Source organism: Palaemon carinicauda, chromosome 27 (genome assembly GCF_036898095.1).
Source record: "Palaemon carinicauda isolate YSFRI2023 chromosome 27, ASM3689809v2, whole genome shotgun sequence".
Lineage (NCBI taxonomy): Eukaryota > Metazoa > Arthropoda > Malacostraca > Decapoda > Palaemonidae > Palaemon > Palaemon carinicauda.
The window spans coordinates 74,944,774-74,971,485 of record NC_090751.1 but is presented as its reverse complement, the minus strand read 5'-3'; the positions used below and the strand labels follow the sequence as shown (position 1 = coordinate 74,971,485).

The following is a 26,712-nucleotide window of genomic DNA, read 5'->3' as shown; positions in this document are numbered from 1 at the left end:
AAATAGTGGTTTGCTGACGAAATCGGATGTCATATTTTAAGCTACGATTAAAATGGATTTATACTCGGTATAATTTTTTGTTTTATATTTAATTGACGCTTTTTAATAAAACCTATTTTGGGTTCTTCATCCACAGTATATGTAAGTATTGTATAACACTGGAGAGAGAGAGAGAGAGAGAGAGAGAGAGAGAGAGAGAGAGAGAGAGAGAGAGAGAGAATATCAGCTCTTCTAATCGAATGCCATGTTTTTGTTTCTTGTACCACTTGAAGCGAGGAAATGATCACCGCAACTAATAATAGTTATGTTAATTTCATTCTTAAACTCAGGTTGTAATATGTGAACTAAGATTTTATTTTTTACACATAAAGAGAGAGAGAGAGAGAGAGAGAGAGAGAGAGAGAGAGAGAGAGAGAGAGAGAGATTTGAGTCTCTCTCTCTCTCTCTCTCTCTCTCTCTCTCTCTCTCTCTCTCTCTCTGGAGAGGATTTTATAATTACACCTTGTACTATACAAAACAAATAATTGTAAAGCAAATCTATACTGTTTAGAAGATGACAAAATATTGCTGACTTGTTACCGAAATTTACGCTTTCCACTGCCGATAAACGAACCCAGCCTACGTGTTGAAAACCTTGAATACCCACAGGGAAAACTAAAGCTTTTATATATTCTATACTAAATAGAAATAATGCTTGAATATACCTTCATTAACAATACCATTAAAATTATTGAAAGGTTAGAGAAAGATAAAGATTGCCGAGAATGTAACCACAATTCTGTTTACATTTTGTCAGCTGGATTCGCAGTTAAAAGTTGATTTCATTGTTGATATGGAATTTTATCCTTTAAGAGGCTATTTATTATGAAATTATGTTAATAAAATGTAAGATAAATATCGTTTGGTAACATTTATTATCAAGCACTGTATTTAGGGCTACCAATATACCTAAAAAGACAATAGATTTGATATATTTTGTAGTGCTTGACTTGCAGACTTTGAACAGCTTTGCAGAAACAATTTTTTTTAAACTACTGACCGTATAAATGGGGAATCGCATAATTTGAAAACGCATAATTCAGGACCCTATTGTGTATATATATATATATATATATATATATATATATATATATATATATATATATATATATATATATATATATATATATATATATATATATATATATATATATATATATATTTATATATATATTTATATATATATATATATATATATATATATATATATATATATATATACGGATTTTGAGCGAAGCAAAAAATCTATTTTTGGGTGAGATGGCCATGTCGTCCTGATGGAAGGTTCCTAAGAGTAGCTTCCTAAGGGATATTTGACTACAGTGATATTCCCAGAGAATTTACCTTTAGTTCTCCAGAATTCTAACTCCTGGCGCTAATACTCTTAAATTTCTCTCAAGGATATCGCATAATATCAGGGGACGTATTCTTGACACGCCACATAGCAATCTGCACCACGAATAGCGTTTACGCTTCGAGAGGGAAAGTTGCAGAATTAGAAGGGGAGCCGTATCAAGGTTACTCTAGTTCCCATACTACTATTGAGTATCACAACAGCGCCATATCCAATATGGCGGACATTCCTTGTAGCATTGAGCATGGTGCTACAGATACAGTAGTTCGGGAGGGATACTGTGAAGCTCTTTTCTTTAGAAAAGAAAGGTGGGGCCATCAGGACGACATGGCCATCTCACCCAAAAATAGATTTTTTGCTTCGCTCAAAATCCGTGTTTTGGGCTCAAGCCATGTCGTCCTGATGGAAGCATACCAGAGAATTAATGTATCTGGATTTTCATCAATGCCTTAACTTTGGGACAATATTTCTATGGTCATTTGAACCATTTGAGACAAATGACGTTACCGTTATCCGTCATCATCACTAATCATAAACAATGTTAGTGCTTCCTGCCCCTTACAGGGAAGAGTCATTCTAGACGGTAGAAAAGGGGCCTCAAGGTTAGCATATATTGTATGAACAAACATAAGTATACTCTGAATATACAATCAGTCTCATGGTTTGTATATATTGCCGAACCAGTATCAGTGTCCATTATATCCATTGTTTGTAAGCATACAATATGAAATATACTCACATCAGTAAGTCAAGGAACGCTGGCATCTTAAACATGCAATTGTCGGGCGAATTAGGACGCAATTACATTGTAATAGACATTAGGATGCAATTACATTCTAATAGACATTTATTTCTAATAAATGGCTAAATGAATTAACATGTAAAATGCATGTAGAATGATGAAGGAATTATACCTGCAACGTATTCAGAAATTATTTTTCCCTTTTTTGAAAGGGAAGAAATGATGAGTGCCACTCTCAGACTGAAGAAAAGTTTTAATAAGTTTCTCTTCATAATTTCCTTACCTGTTATATTCTATCAGCACTCTGTACTACGTACACACGGCACTAGGGCTATCTGTATAATTCCACACCTGAGATATTGAACAGAGTTAGTGTCACCCTAGTAACACTTATCTAAAAGGGTTTCACACTAAAAAGTGCTGATACCTCCCTTTAATTGACAGTCCCAATCAATTAACTGTTCATCGCAGAGTTAAACGACAGGTTTTAATACACTACCTGCCACCACCACATAGTGCTTGAGTTCATGGACCTGCTTAGCATAGTGTTTGTAGAACATCCTGGATGATTTCCATCCAGTATATGAGCGAAGACGCTCAAAAGTCCATATACTGAAAAAAAAAAAGTTCAGCGATGAAGCAATCTTTCTCGGATCATGACCAGCGGGAGCACTGTCAGGATCCGCTCTACGAATAGAGTAGGTGAGCTTCGCCCTCAGTTGTTTCAGGCACAAGTTTGATCCGGAGGTTTCTCCTTTAAAGAGCTGTCCTCCCCTGAAGTCTGAAGTTCTACGAAGATAGACCTTTAGACACTCCACAGGACATAGAGAGACATCTTCCTTCAGAGGGCAGATTCTCCAGGGACCCCACCTCTTAGTGGGTAGCTCGTTCTTAGCGAGAAAGGATGGATCAGGAAAGAGATTCAGTTCTTCCACTTTTGTGAACTGAATGTGGCCCTCATCTCTGGATAGGGCCACTATTTCACTAACTCTAGCCCTAGAGGCTATAGCAAACAGAAAAATAACCTTTTGGGTTAGATCCTTAAGGGAACAATCTTCATTGTTCACAGATGAGGCATAATGTAGGACCTTGTCCAAAGACCATGAGATGGGTTTGGCAGTGCTGTAGGCCTAAGCCTTGCAAATGCCTTCGGAATCTTATTACATCCGCCAGATCCACTTGAAAGGCGTTTAGAAGAGGTCTAGTCAAGGCTAACTTACACGTAGTTATCGTGTTGGCTGCCAGACTTTGATTATGAAGGTGGACAAAGAAGGACAGACAGAAGTTCATTGAAATTTCTTTTGGTCCTTTTGCTTTAACAAAAGCAACCCACTTCTTCTAAGATGACTCATATTGTCTTCTAGTTGACTTGTACTTGTATTCTTCTAGGAAATCTATTTTGCCTTCTGAGATCCCAAATCTTTTCCTAACCCCTAGGGCAAGAAAATCATGAAATGAAGGGTTTGGGCTTTCTGTGATAAATCAAAGGCAATTAACTTCTGAACCTTCTGAGATAGCCGTGGTGTCATTAATAGGGCCAGCCTCAGCTTCCGTTCCTTCACCAAAGGGAACAGATAGCTCTTGGGCTACTTGGGAGTCCACAGAGCCACTCCTCCCTGGAAGGATCTCAGTGTGTTGAGGACCTTCAGCTGGAGATTGGATGGAATGACCAGGATTTCCTGAGTCCATCCCTTCTATACTAGAGACATGATGTCTGTTATCTCCACTAGAGGATCCTCGTATGGGGCTATTTATCGAGGTAGTTTTTTGATGACGCTCATGACGAAGAGGTCGATCTGCAGTTCTGGGACTTGTTCCCATCGGGGAAAGAATAGGTCTGCGTCTGTGGACCATTCCAACTCTACCGGCTTGAGCCCAAGTAGAACATCCGCTGTCACATTGCTGATCGATTGTACATGAACTGCTGATAGGTGCCATCCCTTTAGGTAAGGGATGGTTAACATAATCTAGACTGTATGAGATGTTCTCTAGCCTTGTTGGTTCTGACGTCTCATTATCGCTTCGATGGCCCAGATCAACCTGAGGAGGTCTGATCTGTGTGGAGAGAGTTTCTCCATCCATGACAGGACCAACATGGTCTTCAATAGGCTTTTGACCATTGCAAGAGAAGCGATTAAGGAAAAACCAATATTGGTCCTTTTAGATCTCTTCTAGCGTTTGATGCGTATCTTCTCCAGACTCCTAATGCATCTATCAGTTGTGCTCTTAGCATTGGGTCTGTCAGTATTGCGAACTGGAGAGAGTACTGAACTTCTCCCTGTTAGCGTCCAGGAATCCTGACTGATTACCATAGTCTCTTGACCGACCCTGCGATCTCCTTTTACATTCTCAAGGCAAAGGAGAGTTGGTGTAACCACAGGTTTCAATGTTTTTTTTAGCCATTGAAGCCTTTGAGCTGGAGAGAATTGAGACTTCTTGAAGCTTATCTTGCATTCCCGATGTTCCGGGAACCGGATCTCTTCCTTGGATGATCATAGACCAGCCACTTCGGGTGCTGCCCACCCCAGCCTTTCGTCCAGGCACATTGTTGCCTGAACCATTTCTAGGCTTGGGTTTTGCGTGACTGTGTTCGCTAATCCTGTGAAGATGCTTAGGACTATGTTTAGTCCGACAAGTATCTTTCCTAGGACATACGTTATCCTCTGTAACTTGAATCTTAGGTAGGAGGGGAGGGGGTGATTGACTGTAAGTTGTCAATGGACATCTTTCAGGTCTGACAAGACTGCGAACACCCCTTCTTGAAATAGGGTCCTTATGTTCATAAGGATTAACATTATGAACTTGCTGTTTTATTTGAACTTGTTGAGTGGCGACAAGTCCAGAATGACTCTGAGTTTTCTTGAGTCCTTCTCATGAACACCAAACAGCCTTCCCTGGAATTTGATGGACTCTACTTTCCTCACCACCTGTATGCTCTAGAGCTCTAAGGTATACTCATCCAGTAGGGTTTTGGAGTGTAGGAAGAGTTGAGGAAATGATGGTGGAGGCATGTCTACTTCCCATCCTGGTCCCACCTTGATTAGGCCTTGGACCCAAGGATCGAAGGTCCAGCGATCCTGAAGGAACCTCCCTCCTACCAGAAGTGTCTGCTTGCTTCGCATAATCAGAACGTTTACATATCCGACCGCTTGCCTGTGGCACCCCGGTCATTGTGACTGTGGGATGTTGTTGAACATCCCGAGAAAAGCTACTAGACTTTTCTGTCTTCCTTTTAGGTTGGGGACCCACAACTGCGGAAGACTTTCTCTTTGAAAGGATGCCCCCTTTTTGGAGAAGCCCTATGTTGTCCGGGGTGGCCTCCTTAATCGTCTTTCTAACTATATTGTTTTGAAAGAGGTCTCTACCCCAGATGTTGGAAGATATCAGCTTCCTAGTTTCGTGTTTCACTGCCGCGGCAGCGAACACAAACTCTCTACAGGCTCCCCTAGCCTTCATAAAGGCATAAAGGTCTTTTACTAAGGTGGCCATATGCATTTTGGCTAAGACCATGAGCATGTCTGGGGTAGTTTGGTGGGTTGAACACAACTTGATGCAGTTCTGTAAGGATAGGGAGGCTGCAAGTCTCTCCTTTGTCTCTTGTTCGTTATACAAAAGAAACTGATTTTAGGAAGATTCTCACTAAACTGTCGATTAGCGACATCCGCGTCTAGTCTTCCTACTGAAAAGGTTAAGTGGACTTCCTTCCAATCCTTCTCCTGCCTGGGAAAGGCTAGTGACAGAGGCTTGGACTCCTCGGGTGCAGAACAAGTTTTACCTGCTTCCACTGCCTTAGCAACAGATTTAAATGCTTTCCACGTAAAGGGGAATGATATGGAAGGAGGAGTAAGAAAGGAAGGGTGTTTGTTACCTAGTGTGACTACTTTTGACTCCGAGTAACCCGCCTTTCTCAGGCTACTTGACAAAATAGCCTGTGCCTATCATGGTCGAGAACCATGACCTCCTTCAGTTCCATATCTTTTATTGACGTTGGTTCATGTCTCAGACGAGTGAAGCAATTAGGAAATCGTCAAAGCTTGGCTAAAATTGGATTTTGTCCAAAGGAACAGCACCCATCTTCTCCGAGATATAGAGTTTGCCATTTGAAATCGGCATAAGCTCTGCAAACCTCCAGGGATTGGTTTTGGAGCATGTCGGAAGGTCTTGGTCTTTGGGTCGTTTGTATGACCCCTTTAGATCTTGTTTGCGAAGGTTTTTTATCAGACCTTTCTTTTGGACCCATAGTTGGTCCATTCCATCTAATAGAGGGGTAGTGGGTGAAGATCACGATGTCGATGGCTCTAGAGCCGGCACAGACGGAAACAATTCCGACACGACATTCTCCCCCACTTCACGTAGGGGCTTTCTGCCCTCCTCCCCAAGGCTATCTGGCTGCAGGGAGGTGTGAATCTTGCTTGTGGCACCACTATTTCCTTACTAGCTTTAGGGAATAGTAGGTTACGCATCCTATCATTAGGTAGGTATGGTCCTGGAGAGATTTTCTGGAAGCCTCTCGCCCAATTGCGTAGTTTGTTACGAGCTGTATCCCTAGACTCTATCGACTTGGGATTCTCGAAACCTCGGACATTAAGGTCTGACATACATTGCACACTTGCGGGTTCCAAAAATGCACGGATTCGGAAATAATATTGCAGGGGGCATGAAACCTGCATGTATTATGACTGTAAAAACACTTATTTTTGATATTGCAAAAGACTGCAACACATGTCATCTGGGGTTCCTCCTGTAAAGAAAGGAAAGCAGAATGAGTATACAATTGATTATCTCACTGATAAGCAATACAGTATATAAAAGTCATCTTTTAACAAAATAGCTTGGGATAGTAAGCTAGAAGGGATAGTGGGAGACACATACAGTGAACCCTCGTTTATCGCGGTAGATAGGTTCCAGACGCGGGCGCGATAGGTGAAAATCCGCGAAGTAGTGACAGCATATTTACCTATTTATTTAACATGTATATTCGGACTTTTAAAACCTTCCCTTGTACGTAGTACTGTTAACAAACCACCCTTTAATGTACAGAACACTTAATGCATGTACTACAGCACCCTAAACTAAAACAGGCACAAATATTAAAGGCGATTTTATATCATGTGTTTCCTAAACACCTAAAAAGCACGATAAAAAATGGCAACCAATGTTTTGTTTACGTTCATCTCTGATCATAATGAAGAAACAAACTCATTTAGTGTACACATATATGTACGTATAGGTTAGTTTTTGCATCGATTATATTGATTATACAGTACTGTATGTTGATTTTTTTATTACCAATGTTTTAGTTTACGTATTTTTCTTAGGACTTCCAAATGAAATCTTTTTCTTTATGACGCCGCCTGAAACGACGGCGTGTACGCTCAGTAAACAACCACGCTCAGAACAAACAAGGCATTTAACGCGCATGATGATAGTGATAAATAATGATACAGTACATACAGTATTTACAGTAAAAGCATTTACAAAATATGTTACCTTACAAATATAAATTATACAGTACTTGTACGTAGCAAAGCAGGAAAACGATTTACGAGAGAGAGAGAGAGAGAGAGAGAGAGAGAGAGAGAGAGAGAGAGAGAGAGAGAGAGAGAGAGAGAGAGAGAGAGAGAGATTGTTTTACGTACGTAAATGTAAATTTTAAACAAAAAAAATATAGGTTACAACATGTAGACTTTTAAAACCTTCCCTTTAACTTAATGCATACAGTACGTACATTACTAAACTATAAAACAGGTTAAAGTAAAAAATAAAGATTGTTACTGTACTCACCACGAAAGAAGTTCAAGAAAAACTTGAATGACGATGGCGATGAATTTGCTGCACAGTAGAAATGATGATGATGAAGCTGATGATGTGTTCTACTGTGCAGTCAATGATAGTATTTTACGTCTCTTCAGACGGAGGTGTCTTTTCCTGGGACACCTCTTCAACTTCTTCAATTTCTTCCGAAGGCGTACTAGCAGGAGGAACTGGCTCTTTTTTGCGAGGCTGAAAAAACATTGTGATCGGAAGTTGTTGCCGCTGCTTCTTTTTTCGATCCAAGAGCATCCTGTAGGGAGTCGTGATGTCATCAACCTTGTTGCAGAATTGCATCGAGCGAACCATATCCTCGTCCCACTCTTGTAACATTTCTTTCGCCTCCTTCATATGGTTGCAGAACTTGGCAAGCCGTTCTAATGTTAAGCCCGTTTCTTCGACATTTTCTTGGGTCTCTTCCTGGGTACCCTCACTCTCTTCCTCACTTGCCGATTTCGTCAGGTCTTCGAGGTCTGCGTCAGTTAGGGGCTGGGAATGGCAGTCCAACAACTCGTCGACGTCTTCAGTCGTCATGTCGCCAAACCCGTCACCCCCAATTATGGCAGCCAACTGCACAGATTTCCGTATTGCAGAGTGTTGGATTTCCGACGGAGTAAATCCCTTGTCGTCGTAAACAATATCGGGCCACAGCTTCTTCCAGCTCGCATTTACGGTTGCAGGTTTCATCTCTTGAAGTGCCTTTTGAATATTCTGCAGGCACGTGGCTATGGTGTACTGCCGCCAGTACGCCTTCAAGTTGAAGTCTTCATCCTCGTCATCTTGGGCAGCATCCACACACGCAACGAGGTCCGCCAAGGTATTCTTCGTGTAGAGGGCCTTGAACGCCCTGATAACCCCCTGGTCCATTGGTTGAATTAATGACGTGGTGTTGGGTGGCAGGAACTCAACCTGAACGCCCTCACGCGACAGGTCAGTTGCGTGTCCACCAGCGTTATCCATAAGGAGAAGGATCTTGAATGGCAAGCCCTTCTCTAAGAGATATTCATGGACTTGCGGGATGAAACACTGGTGGAACCAGTTGGAGGTCAGCATCTTCGTAATCCATGCTTTTTGATTATGCATCCAGTACACGGGAAGAAGATTCTTATTTTTATTTTTCAAAGCGCGAGGATTTTTCGACTTATAAATAAGCCCGGCTTTAACAAAAATCCAGCAGCATTGCCACACATCACGAGGGTAACGCGATCCTTGAATGCCTTAAAGCCAGAGGCTTTGGCTTCCTCTTTGAACAGGAAAGTTCGCGACGGCATTCTCTTCCAAAACAAGCCGGTTTCATCCATATTAAACACTTGTTCCGGCTTGTATCCACCTTCAGCGATAATGTTCTTGAAAGTCTGGTTCACGTAAGTTTCAGCAGCGGCAGTGTCAGCGGAAGCAGACTCCCCATGCAGGGAAACGCTTTTCAGGGCGAAGCGTTTCTGAAACTTCGCGAACCATCCTTTGCTTGCGGAAAAACGTTTCTGAGGCTGGGAATCAGTGGATGTCCCTGGTTGAGGATCATCTGCATCATCATCATCTTCAGCATGGTTGCCGTCGTCCTCTTTAGGTTCCTTTGCAGCAAAATTCTCATATAAGCTCAAAGCCTTTGTTTGGATGGTGTTCGTATCCAACGCTATGTTCTTCTTCCGGCAGTCGGCAATCCACACAGCTAAAGCACCTTCCATGCGTACGATCGTTTTATTACGCGTTGTAACGACTCGCTTCGCTGATCTGCTAAAGGTGATTGCAGCAGTCTTTCTAATGTTCGCCTCGTCCTTCTTGATGTAGCGAACGGTGGATTCGTTGATGCCAAAATGGCGGCCGGCGGCCGCGTAACTTCTACCATCTTTTAACATGTCGAGAAGCGTAACCTTCTCAGCTATCGTCATCATTCTTCGGTGGCGTTTAGGCTCACTACCAGCCTTACTAGAAGCAGAACGCTTGGGAGGCATTGTAACAGAAAGTTCAACAAAAAGTTCAACTTAAAACAGTCGCACACAGCACAGATTAAACTTCACAAACTTAAGAACGTCTACTCAGCAATACGCGGAAAGAGAAAGTGAACGATGCAGCCCCGCGAGAACTTTGATGCTGCGGGTAGAAGATGCGGGCAAAACACCAATCACAGGCTAGATAACAAAACTTGAGTTTTGATTCGTCATCTATCAGCGCTTGAACCAATCACAACCCGTCTTAGTACTATGGCGCGTTGGTTACTCATAGAAGATGCCCCCGCGCATACTGAACGTATGTAGATTAAGTACAATACAGTACCGTAATAATAATAAATAATGATAATAATACTGTACAGTAATAATAATAATAATAATGATTAATAATAATAACAATAATAATTTTATTAACAACAACAACAATAATAATAATAATAATAACAATAATAATAAAAATTTACGTACGCTATTTTACGCCTCTCTCTCTCTCTCTCTCTCTCTCTCTCTCTCTCTCTCTCTCTCTCTCTCTCTCTCTCTCTCTCTCTCTCTCTCGTACGCTTACAGTATTCGAAATGTGATTTTTGCAACAAAGAATATTATTGGATGCAGTACTGTACTACGTACGTATACATACAAAAGATTCATGGAAAAGAAGCACATCCATTACAGTACACACCATTCTAATATGGTATGACTGCATCTGATTTGCGTTTCATGTTCGATTTAATTTTACTACGTACTGAATTATCGTATGATCACATTCTCTTTTCGTGTTTTATTTCTTTCTGTGCTGAATTATATATCATATGTAATGCAATGAACAATCAGTAAGAGCAGATATTACTAATTACAGTATTAATGGAATTACAGGTAACAAAATATCGTATTTGGTTATCTTCAGATTTCGCGGTATTTTCGAATTTTCCGGAAAATCCGCGATATGTATATATATATGGGTTATGGGAAAACCCCGCGAAGTGGTGAATCCGCGATTGTCGAACCGCGAAGTAGCGAGGGTTCACTGTACTTGTGTATCCCCTGCAAGCAAATGCTGCTACCTCCCCTCAGTATTAACTATAAGGGGATTCCTCTAACAAGGGAATTCCACTAAAGGGTTCTAACCTCTAGCCTCTAAAGCACGATGGGTCACAGGTGTGACCCTTTATTTTTGCCATATATATTACGATGGGTCACACGGGTGTCCCAAAATTCCATTAAATCCCCCCTAGACATAAACTCGGAATAGCCACAATAGATTAGTTTCCCCTATTCGTAATGCCTGTGGAGGTTACATTCGTCTACTATAGAAAATGGGATTTTCCAGAATAAAAGAAAACTGGGCATTCATCTCACTCGTAGCAGTATCGTCAGCTGTTACATAAGAGTTGTTGGTGGCGGACTTACGAACGTTTTCTGATGTGCCTTTGCCTTTTTTGTGTATATTTCATAATATCTGACATAGAAATTTTGGACAGTGATGATTCCTATTATCCAGAGGATGATATGGAGGATTCAGACAGTGAAGATTATGCGTCAATGTAAACTGATATCCATGAAAGTGATGACGAAACATTCATATCTTTAGGTTGCGGATGGTCACGTGTTATATATATATATATATATATATATATATATATATATATATATATATATATATATATATATATATATTCATATATATTCTATCTTCCTCAAAAAAGCTTTGCTTCAGTGAGGGAAAATGGTTGTTGTTATTATAATGGTTATCATTGCTATATATATTTTATATATATATATATATATATATATATATATATATATATATATATATATACATATACATATACATATATATATATATATATATATATATATATATATATATATATACATATACATATATATATATAATATATATATATATATATATATATATATATATATATATATATATATATATATGTATGTATGTATGTATGTATGCATGTATGTATGAATATATGCATATATGTACAGTATGTATACATAGACATACATTATATATGCACATACATACAGTATATCTTTTTTTCTCGGAGATTAGGGATCTAGGCGATACTCCGTCAACAAAAACGAGTGTAGAAGTATACCTCTGTGGTCACTTGGAAAATACTTCGGGTAATCACCCTTTTTCCCACAGGAAATGCATACGCCTATACAAATATACATATATACACACATACATATATATACATTTATACAGTAGATTTACACATACATTTACATGCCAAACATATATATGCATACGCAGTTGCGCATAAGTATATATATGCACATGTATGTGCACTTATACATATGTACACGCATACGGACGGTCACACGCACGCACATGCGCGTACACACACACACACACTTATACTAGTAGATAGATAGTTATATTTGATAACTGACTGATTTCTGGTGCGTTTACTCGTGACGGTAAAAAGTCAGAATGCTTATGTTGACGCTCCGGTGACAGGTCGTGCAGAAGAGGCTAGGGGTAGAGAAGTATACAAGTCACTGCCCCTTTTTATTCTTAATACTGTGGGGTAAGGATGACTGATTTCTAATCAGAGTATTGAAGGAATTCTATTCTTTCAATGTAGGAACGGTACCAGCAGAAGCCCGCACAAGGGTACCCAATAATATGTTAGAAATAACGCTGTATGATCGTACTATAGTTTTCTGTTTGCAGTATATACTATATTGCAAATTACTGGCTATTGTATAATTATTTATAATGTAGTTCAGCCAGAAAGAAGGTTTAAATGGAAGGGGAGAATGTAACATTCAGGCTTCCATCCAGCCACAGTACTATCGCCGGCAAGGTCCCGCCGGCACACTGCCGGCAGCACTAGTACAGTCGGCGTGTTGCCAGCTGAGTCAGCACCTATCTACCCCGACAACAGAACTTGTGGCCAGCAGTCCAAGGGAGAACTGAAGAACCTTGATGACAGAAGGGACTTCCCACCTACAGCCATCATGGCTGCCGACAGATGACATGGCTACCAACAGCATGCGTCGCCGCCTTCAGCCGTCATAGCCGTCGGCAGTTGTAAAACATATGGTCGCCGGCAGCCAACATGGCCGCCAGCAATTGTCAAGGCCGCCTGCAGCTGGCACAGTCGCAGGCAGCCGGACAACAGCTGTAGAGAGGGAGTCTGGCCGGCACTGGCAACGGTGAGGTTGCAGGACGCTGGCTCAAGAAAGACAATGGCTCGCCCATCTTAAAAGAACAGAGGGGGAGGGATAAGGGTCCTGTATTAGGTGTGGAAGGAGCCGGCAATGTTGCCAGACCTACGCACCCTAAAGAAACTCTGTTTCATTATTGGCGCCATCCTAGGCGGCAGGAAAATCTTCTATTCTCCAGCTTAGGGTCTGACAATACGGTTAAGGGGACGGCAGTAGTGCCGCCTCCCCTCAACAAGCGAGAAACAGAGTTCCAGTGCCGTGCCATCCTAGGCCTCAGAAGTGTACTACTCTTCAGCCTAGGGTCTGCACGCATAGGAGTAGTCTACTAGGCCACAGGGAGAAGGTGGCGGCATCATACAACCACTTCAGGTGTAGCCTAGGGAGGGCTAGCCTCCTATGCCGGCACCCTAGCCGACAGGGGAATGACTATTCACCCTGCCGGCCGACTACCGGCACAAGACTGACTACTCTGAGGTTCTGAACGAATCCCAAAACTTGTCATCTGCTGTTAAGGGGACGAAACAGAAAAACCCTAGGCTAGTCATGCCTGAATTAAAACTCGAGGCACGACCCACTAGGGTTGTAGCCTAAGGCTACACTCAGAGGGAAGAAAGATTACCCTTAAATCTCTGTAGAGATGAGCATCAGTTATATAATAATTCTAGGAGATATCAATCTCCGATGAAATGATAACCAATACACGAGGGTAACCGGGGAATGAGAGAAATTTAAGGATATTCGTGCCAGGAGTTAGAATTCTGGAGACCTAAAGGTAAATTCTCTGGGAATATCACTGTAGTCAAATATCCCCTAGGAAGCTACTCTTAGGAACCTTCCATCAGGACGACATGACTTGAGCCCAAAAATAAATAAATATATATATATAATATATAATATATATATATAATATATATATAATATATATAATATATATAATATATATAATATATATAATATATATAATATATATATATATATATATATATATATATATATATATATATATATATATGTTACAGTCAATCTCTAAATCCAGACAATTTGTAAAGTGACTGATTATTTCAGGTAATTTGTGAACTGCCTAGTTCACCCAGTCATTTTATAAATCAGCTGAAAATCGCAGACAATTTACGAAGTGACTAAAATTTTGATAGATTCTCTTGGCATAATGACTGAAATGATCCTGCTATGGATCACAACTCTCCGACCCCGCCTGGCCGAGGGACGTGTGTGTGTATGTTCTAAAATGCGACCTTTTTATTATTATATCATTTTTTATTCTTACAATTTAAACTAGAGTGGCACCGCAATGAACAGACAGAAAAACAAACCTGATTTTTGAGTAAAACTTTATTTTCTAAAACCTGAGGAACGAGATAATTGCAAAATTAAAACTTAATTCTAAAATGCGACATTTTTATTATATTTTTTATTCTTACAATTTAAACTAGAGTGGCACCGACTATTGCACTTGTGACCTTCTTTATAACATTTACAGCTATTTGTTTGTCACTGTTTCTTGCCTATTCGATACATGTCACTTTTGTTACGATCTAGGATAACACCGATAACATTTCTTGGATCACCTTTCCCTCGATCAACTAACGGGATGGGAATTGTCACGTTATCTCCTGGATCACCTGGGACGTGTTCTAAACGACTACGTTTGACCATGCGCTCAGCTTGAGCTAACTGACCAGCTGATGCTCTGGACCATTGAAGTGCTATGTCTTCTTGGAGCTGATGAAGTCTTCCTTGAGGATTCTGAATAAAGGAAAACAAAGAATAAATGCAGTTACTTTTCTTTCCTTAATAACAAAAGAACATTTAATCAATGGAGATAGACTTGCCATTTGGTTTGGAATTTAACCAAATTAGTTTAATATTTACATTTTATAACAAAAGATTTTTTATAGAGCAGAGCTCTCTGATGAACCATCTGAATAAACAAAAACAAAGAATTAATGCAGTTACTTTTCCTTCCTTAATAACAAAATAAAAATAAATAATTAATGGTGATAGACTTGTCATATAGTTTGAAATTTAACCAAATTAATTTTCAGTTATATTTTATAACAGTATTTTTTTCCAATGCTGTAAATTCACTACCATTATCCTGCACCTCACGGAAGGATAGTGTTAGGGACAAGGCTAACACACAACTGCTCTGATTAGCTGTTCAGCCCACAGACGCCTGTGCCCTATGCCTGTACTGGTCAGTGTCACACACACACACACACTGACTGTGAAAATGGCAGTGCGAGGATAACAGCTAGTTAAAACAAACAAACAATGATCATTTCCTCAGGTTCCTCAGGTCATTACTTCATATGAGTCAATATGTCACACACACACACACACACACACACACAAAGGATCATTTCAGTCATTATGCCAAGAAAATCTATCAAAATTTTAGTCACTTTGTAAATTGTCTGCGATTTCCAGCTGATTTATAAAATGACTGGGTGAACTAGGCAGTTCACAAATTACCTGAAATAAGCAGTCACTTAACAAATTGTCTGGATTTAGAGATTGACTGTAACATATATATATATATATATATATATATATATATATATATATATATATATATATATATATATATATATATATATATATATATATATATATATATATAGATAAATAGATACGTATGTTTTGTGTGTATATATATATATATATATATATATATATATGGTTTTTAAAATGACAAGAAATATATGGTACTAGATAGAATTTTAACCCTCCTAATTATTATATAATTGCAATATTTACAGCTATGATGCAGTGCAATAATGTAAAATTTTATAGTCGAGGATATTCTAAGTTTTCAATGTCTGTAATGGTAGGCTAGCTTACTTATTCTTTCATCAATATTGTAGATTTTCTTCATAAATAGTTCATATTAGTTTTTTTAATTAGTATTTAAATAGCCTAGTGTACATAGAAATAAATTTGTATTCATAAACATAGCCTTTGTATGCCTTTAGCTACAATTGTTTTACAGTTTAACTTATATTGTACATGTTTTATTTGGACCATTAGGATATTTAGAAGTGTTCCCCCTTCAATTAGACTTGGTTAGCCAATTTTACAAAAACAAAATCTTCTGGGGGTTAAATAAGATTTTTTGACATTTTCAAAACTATTTTTGTCGTCTATGCTAATAAATAAGAATATTGAACACTAAATTATAATTGATTTCTGTTGCAAAGGTAGTGCTGCGATTTAGTTTTTCTTTCAAGAAAATTTTTTTCATTTTCAGATTTTGGATGGGTTGTGTCATCAAACTGGTAAATTCAGCAAGAACTGCATAGCACTTGTGGATGAATATTACTTCGAAATTTACAACTTTCTCATGTCAGAAGTTCAACCAAAAGAAATTTGTGAAGCTGTGGGATTGTGTGGTTTTAATTCAGTATTCAAGAAGGATGTGAGTGCCTTATCGTTGTTTCCTTACATTAAGTTTTTGGGTTTGGGTTTTGTAGATTTAATAGGCCCCATTGATATGTGCAGGCATATTGAGCTTGTGCTTGAAGAGATTTCATATAAATTTTAATGTGACACTATTCAGCGTATGCTAAGAAAATTCACTAGATAACTCATTCCACTTTTAGGTTTATGTACAGTAATGCACTTTTAAAGAGCCACTTTTTATCAATATAATATTTATAAAATAAAAGTAAAACAAAAATTGCTGTCAAACTGTAATATCAAGTGTATAGCAACTCTTCATATTTTATAAAAGGCTATAAAATGCCGAAGTTTCATTGAATATCATGTAGTAATTTTTCGAAATATGCCCTTCTCTGTATCGGATTCTAAGTTTTGAGAAAATGCATAATTATAACACAGAAGAAAGTAATTTTTTACTAATACTGTTATAAAGTGAATTTTCAATCCCTTGTAGTGCTGTAATGACTTTTTTTCTCCTATTTGTTGATAAAGTGAGACCTTATCATTGGGTGTGGTGTGGGTAACAAGAGACCAGTGAATGCTGAAATACCTTGATTAATTGATGCACCCCTAGTAATACTAACAAACCACCTAATTTTTTTTGCACAATCCGGAAAATATTTTGTATTTCAGCCTAGGGAGAGAAGACAGGAGTAATAGTATTTATGTACTGTATATATAACACTAAATTTATATACAGTCAACTCTCTTTCTTTGCAAGGGTTAGGTAACAGAGACAGGCACGAATTCACGAAAACTTGGTGCCTTATGGTTGTGTAACTCCTAACCTAACCTCACAACTCTCTGTCCCTGCCCACGCTCGGATAATTAACACACTAGGTACTGATGAATATTGTTTTTACTTTGTTTCTATGACAGTATAGTTGTTCCCATCTAGGTTTTGTGTATTACTTGAATATACTACTATCACTACAGTAAAGCTTAACTGTACTGTAAGTGGTCGCTGTTTTTGTTTGGATGACTTGACTCACTGCGCGCACAGCCTACATTTACAGTGAACAACATTACTGCAATTCTGTTTTGTACAATATGTATACAATTTAAGTTTAACTAAGTGGACATATTTTATACGACCATTGACCATTTTCGTACGTAGTTCAAGTAGCCATCTTGTAGTATGACGCAATTCCTGATGTGTCTGTGTTATCTTCTGTACAGAATTCGTTGAACATCTACAGTAACCTGGTAATAATGTTTATCCCATCTTCTACTTTAATGGGTCAGAAAATGAAAAGATAATAATAAAAGTATCATTAGTAACATTAGAATCATTGTGTGATCAGACAACCACAATAAAATCTGAACTAAAAACAGCTGTTTTGTAATGAAATTAATCAGATATTGGCTGTTTTGCTTGTATTTCAATTATCGTATAATAGTAAATAAAGTAACATAAGACTGACATTTTACATTATACCCATATATACTATGGAGGAAAGATCTTCAAGAAACTGAACTGCCAAATATAAAGTAACAAGCAGTAAATAAAGGCGAGAAAAAAAAATACAATATTCATAGCCCTTATTTTGTTTGGAATCAGGGATAACCGAGTCCATAACTAGGAAACCAAAAGGAAATTTAGTGGGAACATGAATGCACAAATTGCTTAATTAAATGTAAGTCCCAAATTTAGGTGACATTACAAATTGTTTATAAACTGAGAATATAGTTTTGTTATGACACGATATAAATAATTTCCTAAGTTTTATAATCAAGCTCCATAGAGCTAAAAACTATAAATTATCATGCATCGGCAACATGATGAAACTCTAGTTAACGGGTATTCTTATTGCATAGTGTTCATTAGTAGGGTAGTAGTTTGGAAGGATTGACTCATTTTATTTACGGTATATAATTTTATGTTTTAAGTAAAATATTTATGGTACTCCGGCTGTTGTGCTGTTGATAGGCTAGCCTAGTTGTCCGAAACCTAGAATATTCCCTATCTGTAATTAATTTTTATACTTGTATAGTAGTTTAGAAGGATTGACTTAACATATAATATGCTCAGTATAATCCTATACAGTAGTGTAATTGTTTTTAAGTAAGATAAAAATAAGAATTATCTTTACAGTATTTCAATACTTCCGTCATCAAAACATTTTTTGGGGAAAACTAGGATTTACATTTTTGCCGAGAAATAGTGGTTGTGTTGAAGGTTACAAATTGTGTGTTATTCTCACACTTTCTTAAACAGAAATACAGCCAATTTTATAAACAAAAACACAAATATCTTAGTAATAATAGTTTTTTTTAGGAAATATGAAATATCCATCGGTAGCATGTCTTAATCAGGTCCTCTTAATGAGAGAATGCCTTGATGAAGTCATTGAACATCAGCACGGCATTTCATTCCTGTGCTGAAACTTGGTGACGGGCAAGAGGGCTCTCGAACTTGGGGAAATTGCTCCCCCAGTTCGAATCTAAATTTCTCTCCTTCATCTTTTTCTTTCTCTCAATATTACTTCGACTTTATCCTAATTTCATAAACTTACTTTCGTGTTGCTTTCCAAACTCTATGAGAAAAATTTCCCTCATTATATATGTGTATATTATATACATATTTATATATTTATAATTTTTTTTCTCATATGGCTTGGATGTTTTTAGATCCATTGTAGCCCCAGCAGGGATGTTCATACATCCTTTATTGCTGCCTGCTTCGATATGTGGGAGGAGGTATCACGGTTGGGAGGTGTTTGCATTCAAAGCTATATGTGAGGGTATTGGATGACCTCAGCCATCCCGGAGATGGTTTGGACCTTTTTGGCAGAACTATTCTCAAGTGTTGGGTCTTCGGAATCCAGGGGGATCCAATACTTGGGGTAGGACTCTCGGCTTTTGGCCGGAAGCCCGTCATTACAGATATGGGGAGGATGATTCCATAGTTTCTTGGTCAGTCCTAACAGGGGGGTCCAGCTTACACCTGTGCCTCTATATCAGTTTTGATGCTCTCCTTCGGGTAGGGTATGTAGTGGACCATCTGGGAAGTATACTCTCATTGTGCTGATAGTGGAGAGTGCAAATTTCCTTTCTGACGTGTGATGGCCTAATATTCTCGAGCAGGTACATCAAACTAACCCTTTTCTCTCTCTCTCGTCTAATGTATTCTTTAAGTAACGAACCCCCATCCCCTGGATACGCTGACTCTCCCCCGGCACTGTTGACGACCTCTGCTAATCCAGTTAAGGAAAATTCTGTTTACAACCTAGGAACAAAAAAGGACCCTCAACTAATGTTTTAAAACCAATTAAGTCGGGTAACAAGGGAAACTTCGAATCCTTCATGTTACCCAAATTCCAATAAATACTGATTATGATATGCTATATAAAGCACTTAGATGCTATGGAGTGATAAAAGAAATTAGAATGAAACCGGAAAATGAAAAATTGCAATCATGGATAACTTATAATAATCATGAAGAAGCATTCAATGCAATATGTAACATCAATAATAACAAAATTAATAACTTGAATGTCATGGGTGCCCTATGTGATAAGATACCAAACAATTTGGATGTATATAGACCTGCTGACTGGTTTGAGAAGGATATTGATATAACAATGCTCCCCCAAAGAAAGCCAAAACCACCAGTGTGGCTTATTGCCGAGCATAAAGTGAGTACAGTAGACCCCCGCCATACGACATTAATCCGTTCTGGAGTTGGTATCGTATGGTGAAAATGTCATATGGCGGGCAATAGAATAGCTAATGCGTGCAAAACCCCAGGTAAAAACATTGAAAATTAGTGCGTAACAGAATAGCATAGTAAGCACTGTACTACAGTATACTTATATATAATATACATGTACTGTACAGTACATGTATATAATTAAAAAACATTACAGGTATAAATAAAAATTATATACATACATATACCAAGGCACTTCCCTCAATTTTGGGGGGTAGCCGACATCAACAAATGAAACAAAAACAAAAAGGGGACATCTACTCTCTACGTTCCTCCCAGCCTGACAAGGGACTCAACCGAATTCAGCTGGTACTGCTAGGGTGCCACACCCCACCCTCCCCCGTTATCCACCACAGATGAAGCTTCATAATGCTGAATCCCCTACTGCTGCTACCTCCGCGGTCATCTAAGGCACCGGAGGAAGCAGCAATGCCTACCGGAACTTTGTCATAATCGCTTGCCATTCATTCCTATTTCTAGCACGCTCTCTTGCCTCTCTCACATCTATCCTCCTATCACCCAGAGCCTTCTTCACTCCATCCATCCACCCAAACCTTGGCCTTCCTCTTGTACTTCTCCCATCAACTCTTGCATTCATCACCTTCCTTAGCAGAAAGCCATTTTCCATTCTCTCAACAGGGCCAAACCACCTCAACACATTCATATCCACTCTAGCTGCTAACTCATTTCTTACACCCGTTCTCACCCTCACCACTTCGTTCCTAACCCTATCTACTCGAGATACACCAGCCATACTCCTTAGACACTTCATCTCAAACACATTCAATTTCTGTCTTTCCATCACTTTCATTCCCCACAACTCCGATCCATACATCACAGTTGGTACAATCACTTTCTCATATAGAACTCTCTTTACATTAATGCCCAACCCTCTATTTTTAACTACTCCCTTAACTGCCCCCAACACTTTGCATCCTTCATTCACTCTCTGACGTACATCTGCTTCCACTCCACCATTTACTGCAACAACAGACCCCAAGTACTTAAACTGATCCACCTCCTCAAGTAACTCTCCATTCAACATGACATTTAGCCTTGCACCACATTCCCTTCTCGTACATCTCATAACCTTACTCTTACCCACATTAACTCTCAACTTCCTTCTCTCACACACCCTTCCAAATTCTGTCGCTAATCGGCCAAGCTTCTCTTTTGTGTCTGCAACCAGTACAGTATCATCCACAAACAAACACTGATTTACCTCCCATTCATGGTCATTCTCGTCTACCAGTTTTAATCCTCGTCCAAGCACTCGAGCATTCACCTCTCTCTCCACTCCATCAACATACTAGTTAAACAACCACGGCGACATCACACATCCCTGTCTCAGCCCCACTCTCACCGGAAACCAATCACTCACTTCATTTCCTATCCTAACACATGCTTTACTACCTTTGTAGAAACTTTTCACTGCTTGCAACAACCTTCCACCAACTCCATATAACCTCATCACATTCCACATTGCTTCCCTATCAACTCTATCATATGCTTTCTCCAGATTCATAAACGCAACATACACCTCCTTACCTTTTGCTAAATATTTCTCGCATATCTGCCTAACTGTAAAAATCTGATTCATACAATCCCTACCTCTTCTAAAACAACCCTGTACTTCTAAGATTGCATTCTCTGTTTTATCCTTAATCCTATTAATCATTACTCTACCATACACTTTTCCAACTACACTCAACAAACTAATATCTCTTGAATTACAACACTCATGCACATCTCCCTTACCCTTATATAGTGGTACAATACATGCACAAACCCAATCTACTGGTACCATTGACAACACAAAACACATATTAAACAATCTCACCAACCAGTACAGTCACACCCCCTTTCTTCAACATCTCAGCTTTCACACCATCCATATCAGATGCTTTTCCTACTCTCATTTCATCTAGTGCTCTCCTTACTTCCTTTATTGTAATCTCTCTCTCATTCTCATCTCCCATCACTGGCACCTCAACACCTGCAACAGCAATTATATCTGCCTCCCTATTATCCTCAACATTCAGTAAACTTTCAAAACATTCCGGCCACCTTTTCCTTGCCTCCTCTCCTTTTAACAACCTTCCATTTCCATCTTTCACTGTCTCTTCAATTCTTGAGCCAGCCTTCCTTACTCTCTTCACTTCTTTCCAAAACTTCTTATTCTCTTCATATGAATGACCCAATCCCTGACCCCAATCAGGTCAGCTGCCCTCTTTGCCTCACGTACCTTGCGCTTTACTTCCACATTTTTCTCTCTATATTTTTCATACTTCTCTATACTATTACTCTGCAGCCATTCTTCAAAAGCCCTCTTTTTCTCTTCCACTTTTACCTTCACTCCTTCATTCCACCATTCACTGCCCTTCCTCATGCTGCCTCCAACAACCTTCTTGGTACACACATCACTTGCAATCCCAACAAATTTTCTTTTACTAACTTCCACTTCTCTAAATTACCAGTTTCTCCTACTTTCACTTCATTATATGCCATTTTCAACCTTTCTTGATATTTACTTTGTTCCGTAACTAAAATACAGTGATGCCTCAGCATACGAAAGTAATCCGTTCAGGATACGGTTTCGTATGCTGATTTTTTCGTATCCTGAGTCGCGTTTTACATGTAAATAGCCTAATCCGTTCCAAGCCTTACGAAAAGACACCTTTTCTTTTATAAACACGCTAAACTGTAGTAATAAACATGTAATGCAGCCATTTCTATCATTCAATAATTAACCCAACCGTTAAAAACAGCCTAATCCATTCCAGAAACCACCATGAGATTATTCAATAATGTAGTTATAGCCTAGTTATCCCCTCCAAGCCCTAAGAAAATGGTCCGTTTTTTTTACTACTGTATAAAAGTTACGGTACTGTATGTAAAGCATTTGGATCAGTGAAGGTGTACTGTTACCTGTACACCTAAATTAAGGGTTGATACCCTGAAAAAAAGGTACTGTGCTCTCGGTGACGAGTTGGGATCTCGTAAGCTTTTCGTATCCTGAAAATTTTTTTCGTATACTGGGGCATAAAAATCTTTATCGCTTTTCGTACCCTGAATTTTTCGTAAGTAGAAACTTTCGTATCCAGAGGTATCACTGTACTAACCACGCTATTTACATGGGGTATTACTTTCGGCGTAGCTGAAATGACGAGCCATTAGATTTTAATGAGGGTTAACTACCCTCTCGCTAGCTAGCGAGGGGGTAGGGGAGGGGTAGCTAGCTACCCCTCCCCCCTCACACACCGGTGAACTGATTCACTTCGCTTTTGGCTCGGACGGTGGGCAGATGTGTCTGTTCCCGTCCGCGCATGGCAGCCATTAATGTTTTGTCTTTACTTAATTACTTACTTTTCTTATACTTAATATATATATAAACATTCTTACGTTTATGTATATATTTGAGTATAGAATACAGTAAGTTTCCTTTTCAGTGTTTGTGCTGTGTGTGTGTGTACGACAACATCTCCGTGTAGTTCCAGGCCTCCACGGTGACATTTTATGGGTCAAGATCTCTCCCTTGGTCCTTCGGTCCTTCCTTTCGGCTTCCGATTCTCGGGCACCGTGGGGAATCATCATCGCTGGACTTTGTTTATTAATATGTTTTCTCCGCTGTTCCTCCTTCCTTATGGGGAACTTGGACGTTCAGCGAAGGGAACATGGGAGTTTAGTTTGACTTCGGTCTCTCTCTCTCTCTCTCTTGAGGTCGTTCACCCTTTTATTACTACTACGTATTACGGTAGCTTCCTTCCCGTTGCGGTTTGAGTTGCTTCTCCGTTTATTTTGTCTCAATTATTTTAATGAAATCTAATTGTGTTTGATAACTGTTCAGCTTCTGTGTTTAACGCTTCCCTTCGGGGTTCATTCGTTCTTCTATTAGTGAACATTCTTAGATGAATTACATAATTATAATTGTTGTAATTGTTATAATTCTGTTTTTATTACAGTTCTCCGCCTTTCCCTCCTTCCCGTGAGTGTCAGTGGGGGAGGAGGGCGCATTCCTGGTGTGTAATTCTTATGTTCTTTTCCCTCGGGGTTCCTCTTTGGAGTTCCCCTGGGGGAATGAATGTTAACTAATTATTTATTTTATTTTCATAGTTAACTATTTAGTTTTTGGTTTGCCTAATGTGCCAACGAAGCAGAGCTGTCCTGTTTGGGCCTGGGGATTCTGCTGTTGCCGCCTCCCCTCTAGGACTTCGTCATGGGCGTGTTCCCTTCTCCTAGAAGTTCTCCCGTGACAACTGTCAGCTCCTTAGTTCATGTAGAACGCTCAGGAGGTTCGCCTCCATTGGTGGGTAACTTCCCTTCCGAGGGAGGTTCCCTTCCCAGGTATGAGTTTTTTCCCTTCAAGGGGGGGAACTTCTCTTACCTTAATAATTCCTGGTTGGTTTTTTTCCCTGGTCCTCGGGCAGTTATGCTCTTGGTGCTGAGCGACCGCTTTTGTAACCATGCTCAAGGGGCTGAGCGGTTGCAAGGCCGGACCATGGAATTTGTGCGACTATGCTCTTGGTGCTGAGCGGTCGCACTTGCAGCTACGTTGAAGGGGCTGAGCAGCTGCAGGAGCTCCTCTTCGGAGGGTTGCTTTTTATAGGTTAGCTTGCTGATCCAACGGCCCTAAGGGACGCCTTCATCAGTTCTTCTTGTCTCTGCTACGAGGTATCCACCTCTCTTGTTCGCGAGAAAGGACACTCATAGAGACTCCTCTTCGGAGGACTCCCCCTGCTGTTGTTGCTGAAGGCTCAGTTCCCCCCTCCGAACATCCTTCGAGGGGGCAGTTGAGTCCAACGGGGGAGTTCACTAACAGAGACTCCTCTTCGGAGGACTGATGATGGTGCTCCTGTCTGTGGTCGTCTTCATCTTCAGCCCCGCAGAGGATCCTCCTCGACAAGAACAGACCGTTGCAGCTGCTTCGCTAGTCCTTTCGGCAGATCGTTCGTGATCTCCGACACCTGCCAGACCTTCTTGTCTTCCATCTCCGTTCCTGGACGCAGATGCGCAGTGGGCGCCACTCACCCTGCTTTCCAACGGGCACCGGTCCCTTCATTGCAAAGGGCTTTTCTCACGTAATTCCCTTTTGTGCCAGGTTTTTACCTGTGCATCCTCGTTCTCCTGCGCGCTCGCTCGCAGTAGTTCGCAACGCTCTCCTGCTGTGGACCAGATTTCTGCTGAATCAACACTCCAGCGATCTCCCGTAGCTGAGTCTCGCCGTAGATCTCCTGATCGCCAGCGCTTTTGAGACCTCCTGTGCGGCTACGCGCCTTGTGCACCCTCGGTCTCCTGTACGCCCACGATCGCCTGCTCGCCAGCGCACATCTGATCGCCCTTTTCTGATGTGCGCAATGCGCGCCAACGTTCGCCCTCGCGCCCACGATCTCCGGATCTGGGCGCAGGCTAGGCGATTATTTCTTCGCTGAACTCCCACGTTCGCCTACTCGCCAGCGCACATCTGCGTCCCCTTTCCAGATGTGCGCAATGCGCGCCAACGTTCGCCCACGCGCCCACCATCTCCAGATCTTGGCGCAGGCAAGGAGATTATTCCTTCGCCTCCTCACCGACAATCTCCTGCGCTTCCTTAGAGCTCGTCCACGCGAAAGCCATCGCCTTAGCACCATCTCCGGTGCACACTCCCAGACTTGAACGAGTCTCTGCGCGCCCACGAGAAGTCTCCTGTGCCCGCCCACGAGCGTTCGCCCTTGTGCGCAACCTCACCATCTGGTTCTGCACCCTCGGTGATATCTTCTGGCCGCGCAACTGCGCGCCAGCGATCTCCCCGGTTCCTGCATTGTCGCGCGCAATTCAAGAGGTTTCTACGCTAGCGCACAGGCGCTCACAGGTTCCTCTGGACTCGCAGCGCCCTTCTGGAGTTTCGCGCATTGCACGCCAGTGATCTCCTAAGCGCCCGCGCGATTCTTCGCCTGTGCGCAAGCGTTTTTCAACGCTCCCACGCTTCAGATCGCCGTAGGTCTCTTACGCGCCCACGCGTTAACTCTCCTATACGCGATCGGTCGCTACGCGCCATCGCTCGCAAACGCGCCATCACTCGCCAACGCTCGCCAACACGCCATCGCCCGCCAATGTGACATTGCTTGCCAAAACGAGCCATCGCTCGTCAACGCGCCATCGCTCGCTTACGCGCCATCGATCTCCCGGCCGCCAGCGCTCGCCCTTACAACCGCGCTCCCACTCGCCCACGCGCGCATGCGCACCCACGTTCGCCCACGCGCGAACGAATGATTTTACCATCCCGCGAGCGCCAGCGCGATTTCGTCCGCAATTCCTGTCGGGTTTTGCAACACGGGCAACCTGGCGAGTCTTTTGGAGCTTGTACTTATAGATCATCGTCGTCATGATCTCCACCCCTTAAACGCAGAGCAGCGCACGTGCAGGAGCAGGAAGAAGCTTCAGAGAGGTCTGGGCAACATTCTTCTCCTTTTCAGGC

General features: G+C 40.7%; 1 protein-coding gene across 1 annotated transcript in view; it reads left to right on the top strand.

Moving 5' to 3' along the window:
* Sap-r (Saposin-related) overlaps positions 1 to 26,712 on the top strand; it is a 1,093,325-nt gene that overhangs the window by 487,637 nt on the left and 578,976 nt on the right. The window contains exon 8 of the mRNA XM_068351162.1: positions 16,356 to 16,523. Coding sequence (XP_068207263.1) covers positions 16,356 to 16,523 — 168 coding nt within the window. The remainder of the gene's footprint in view (positions 1 to 16,355; positions 16,524 to 26,712) is intronic.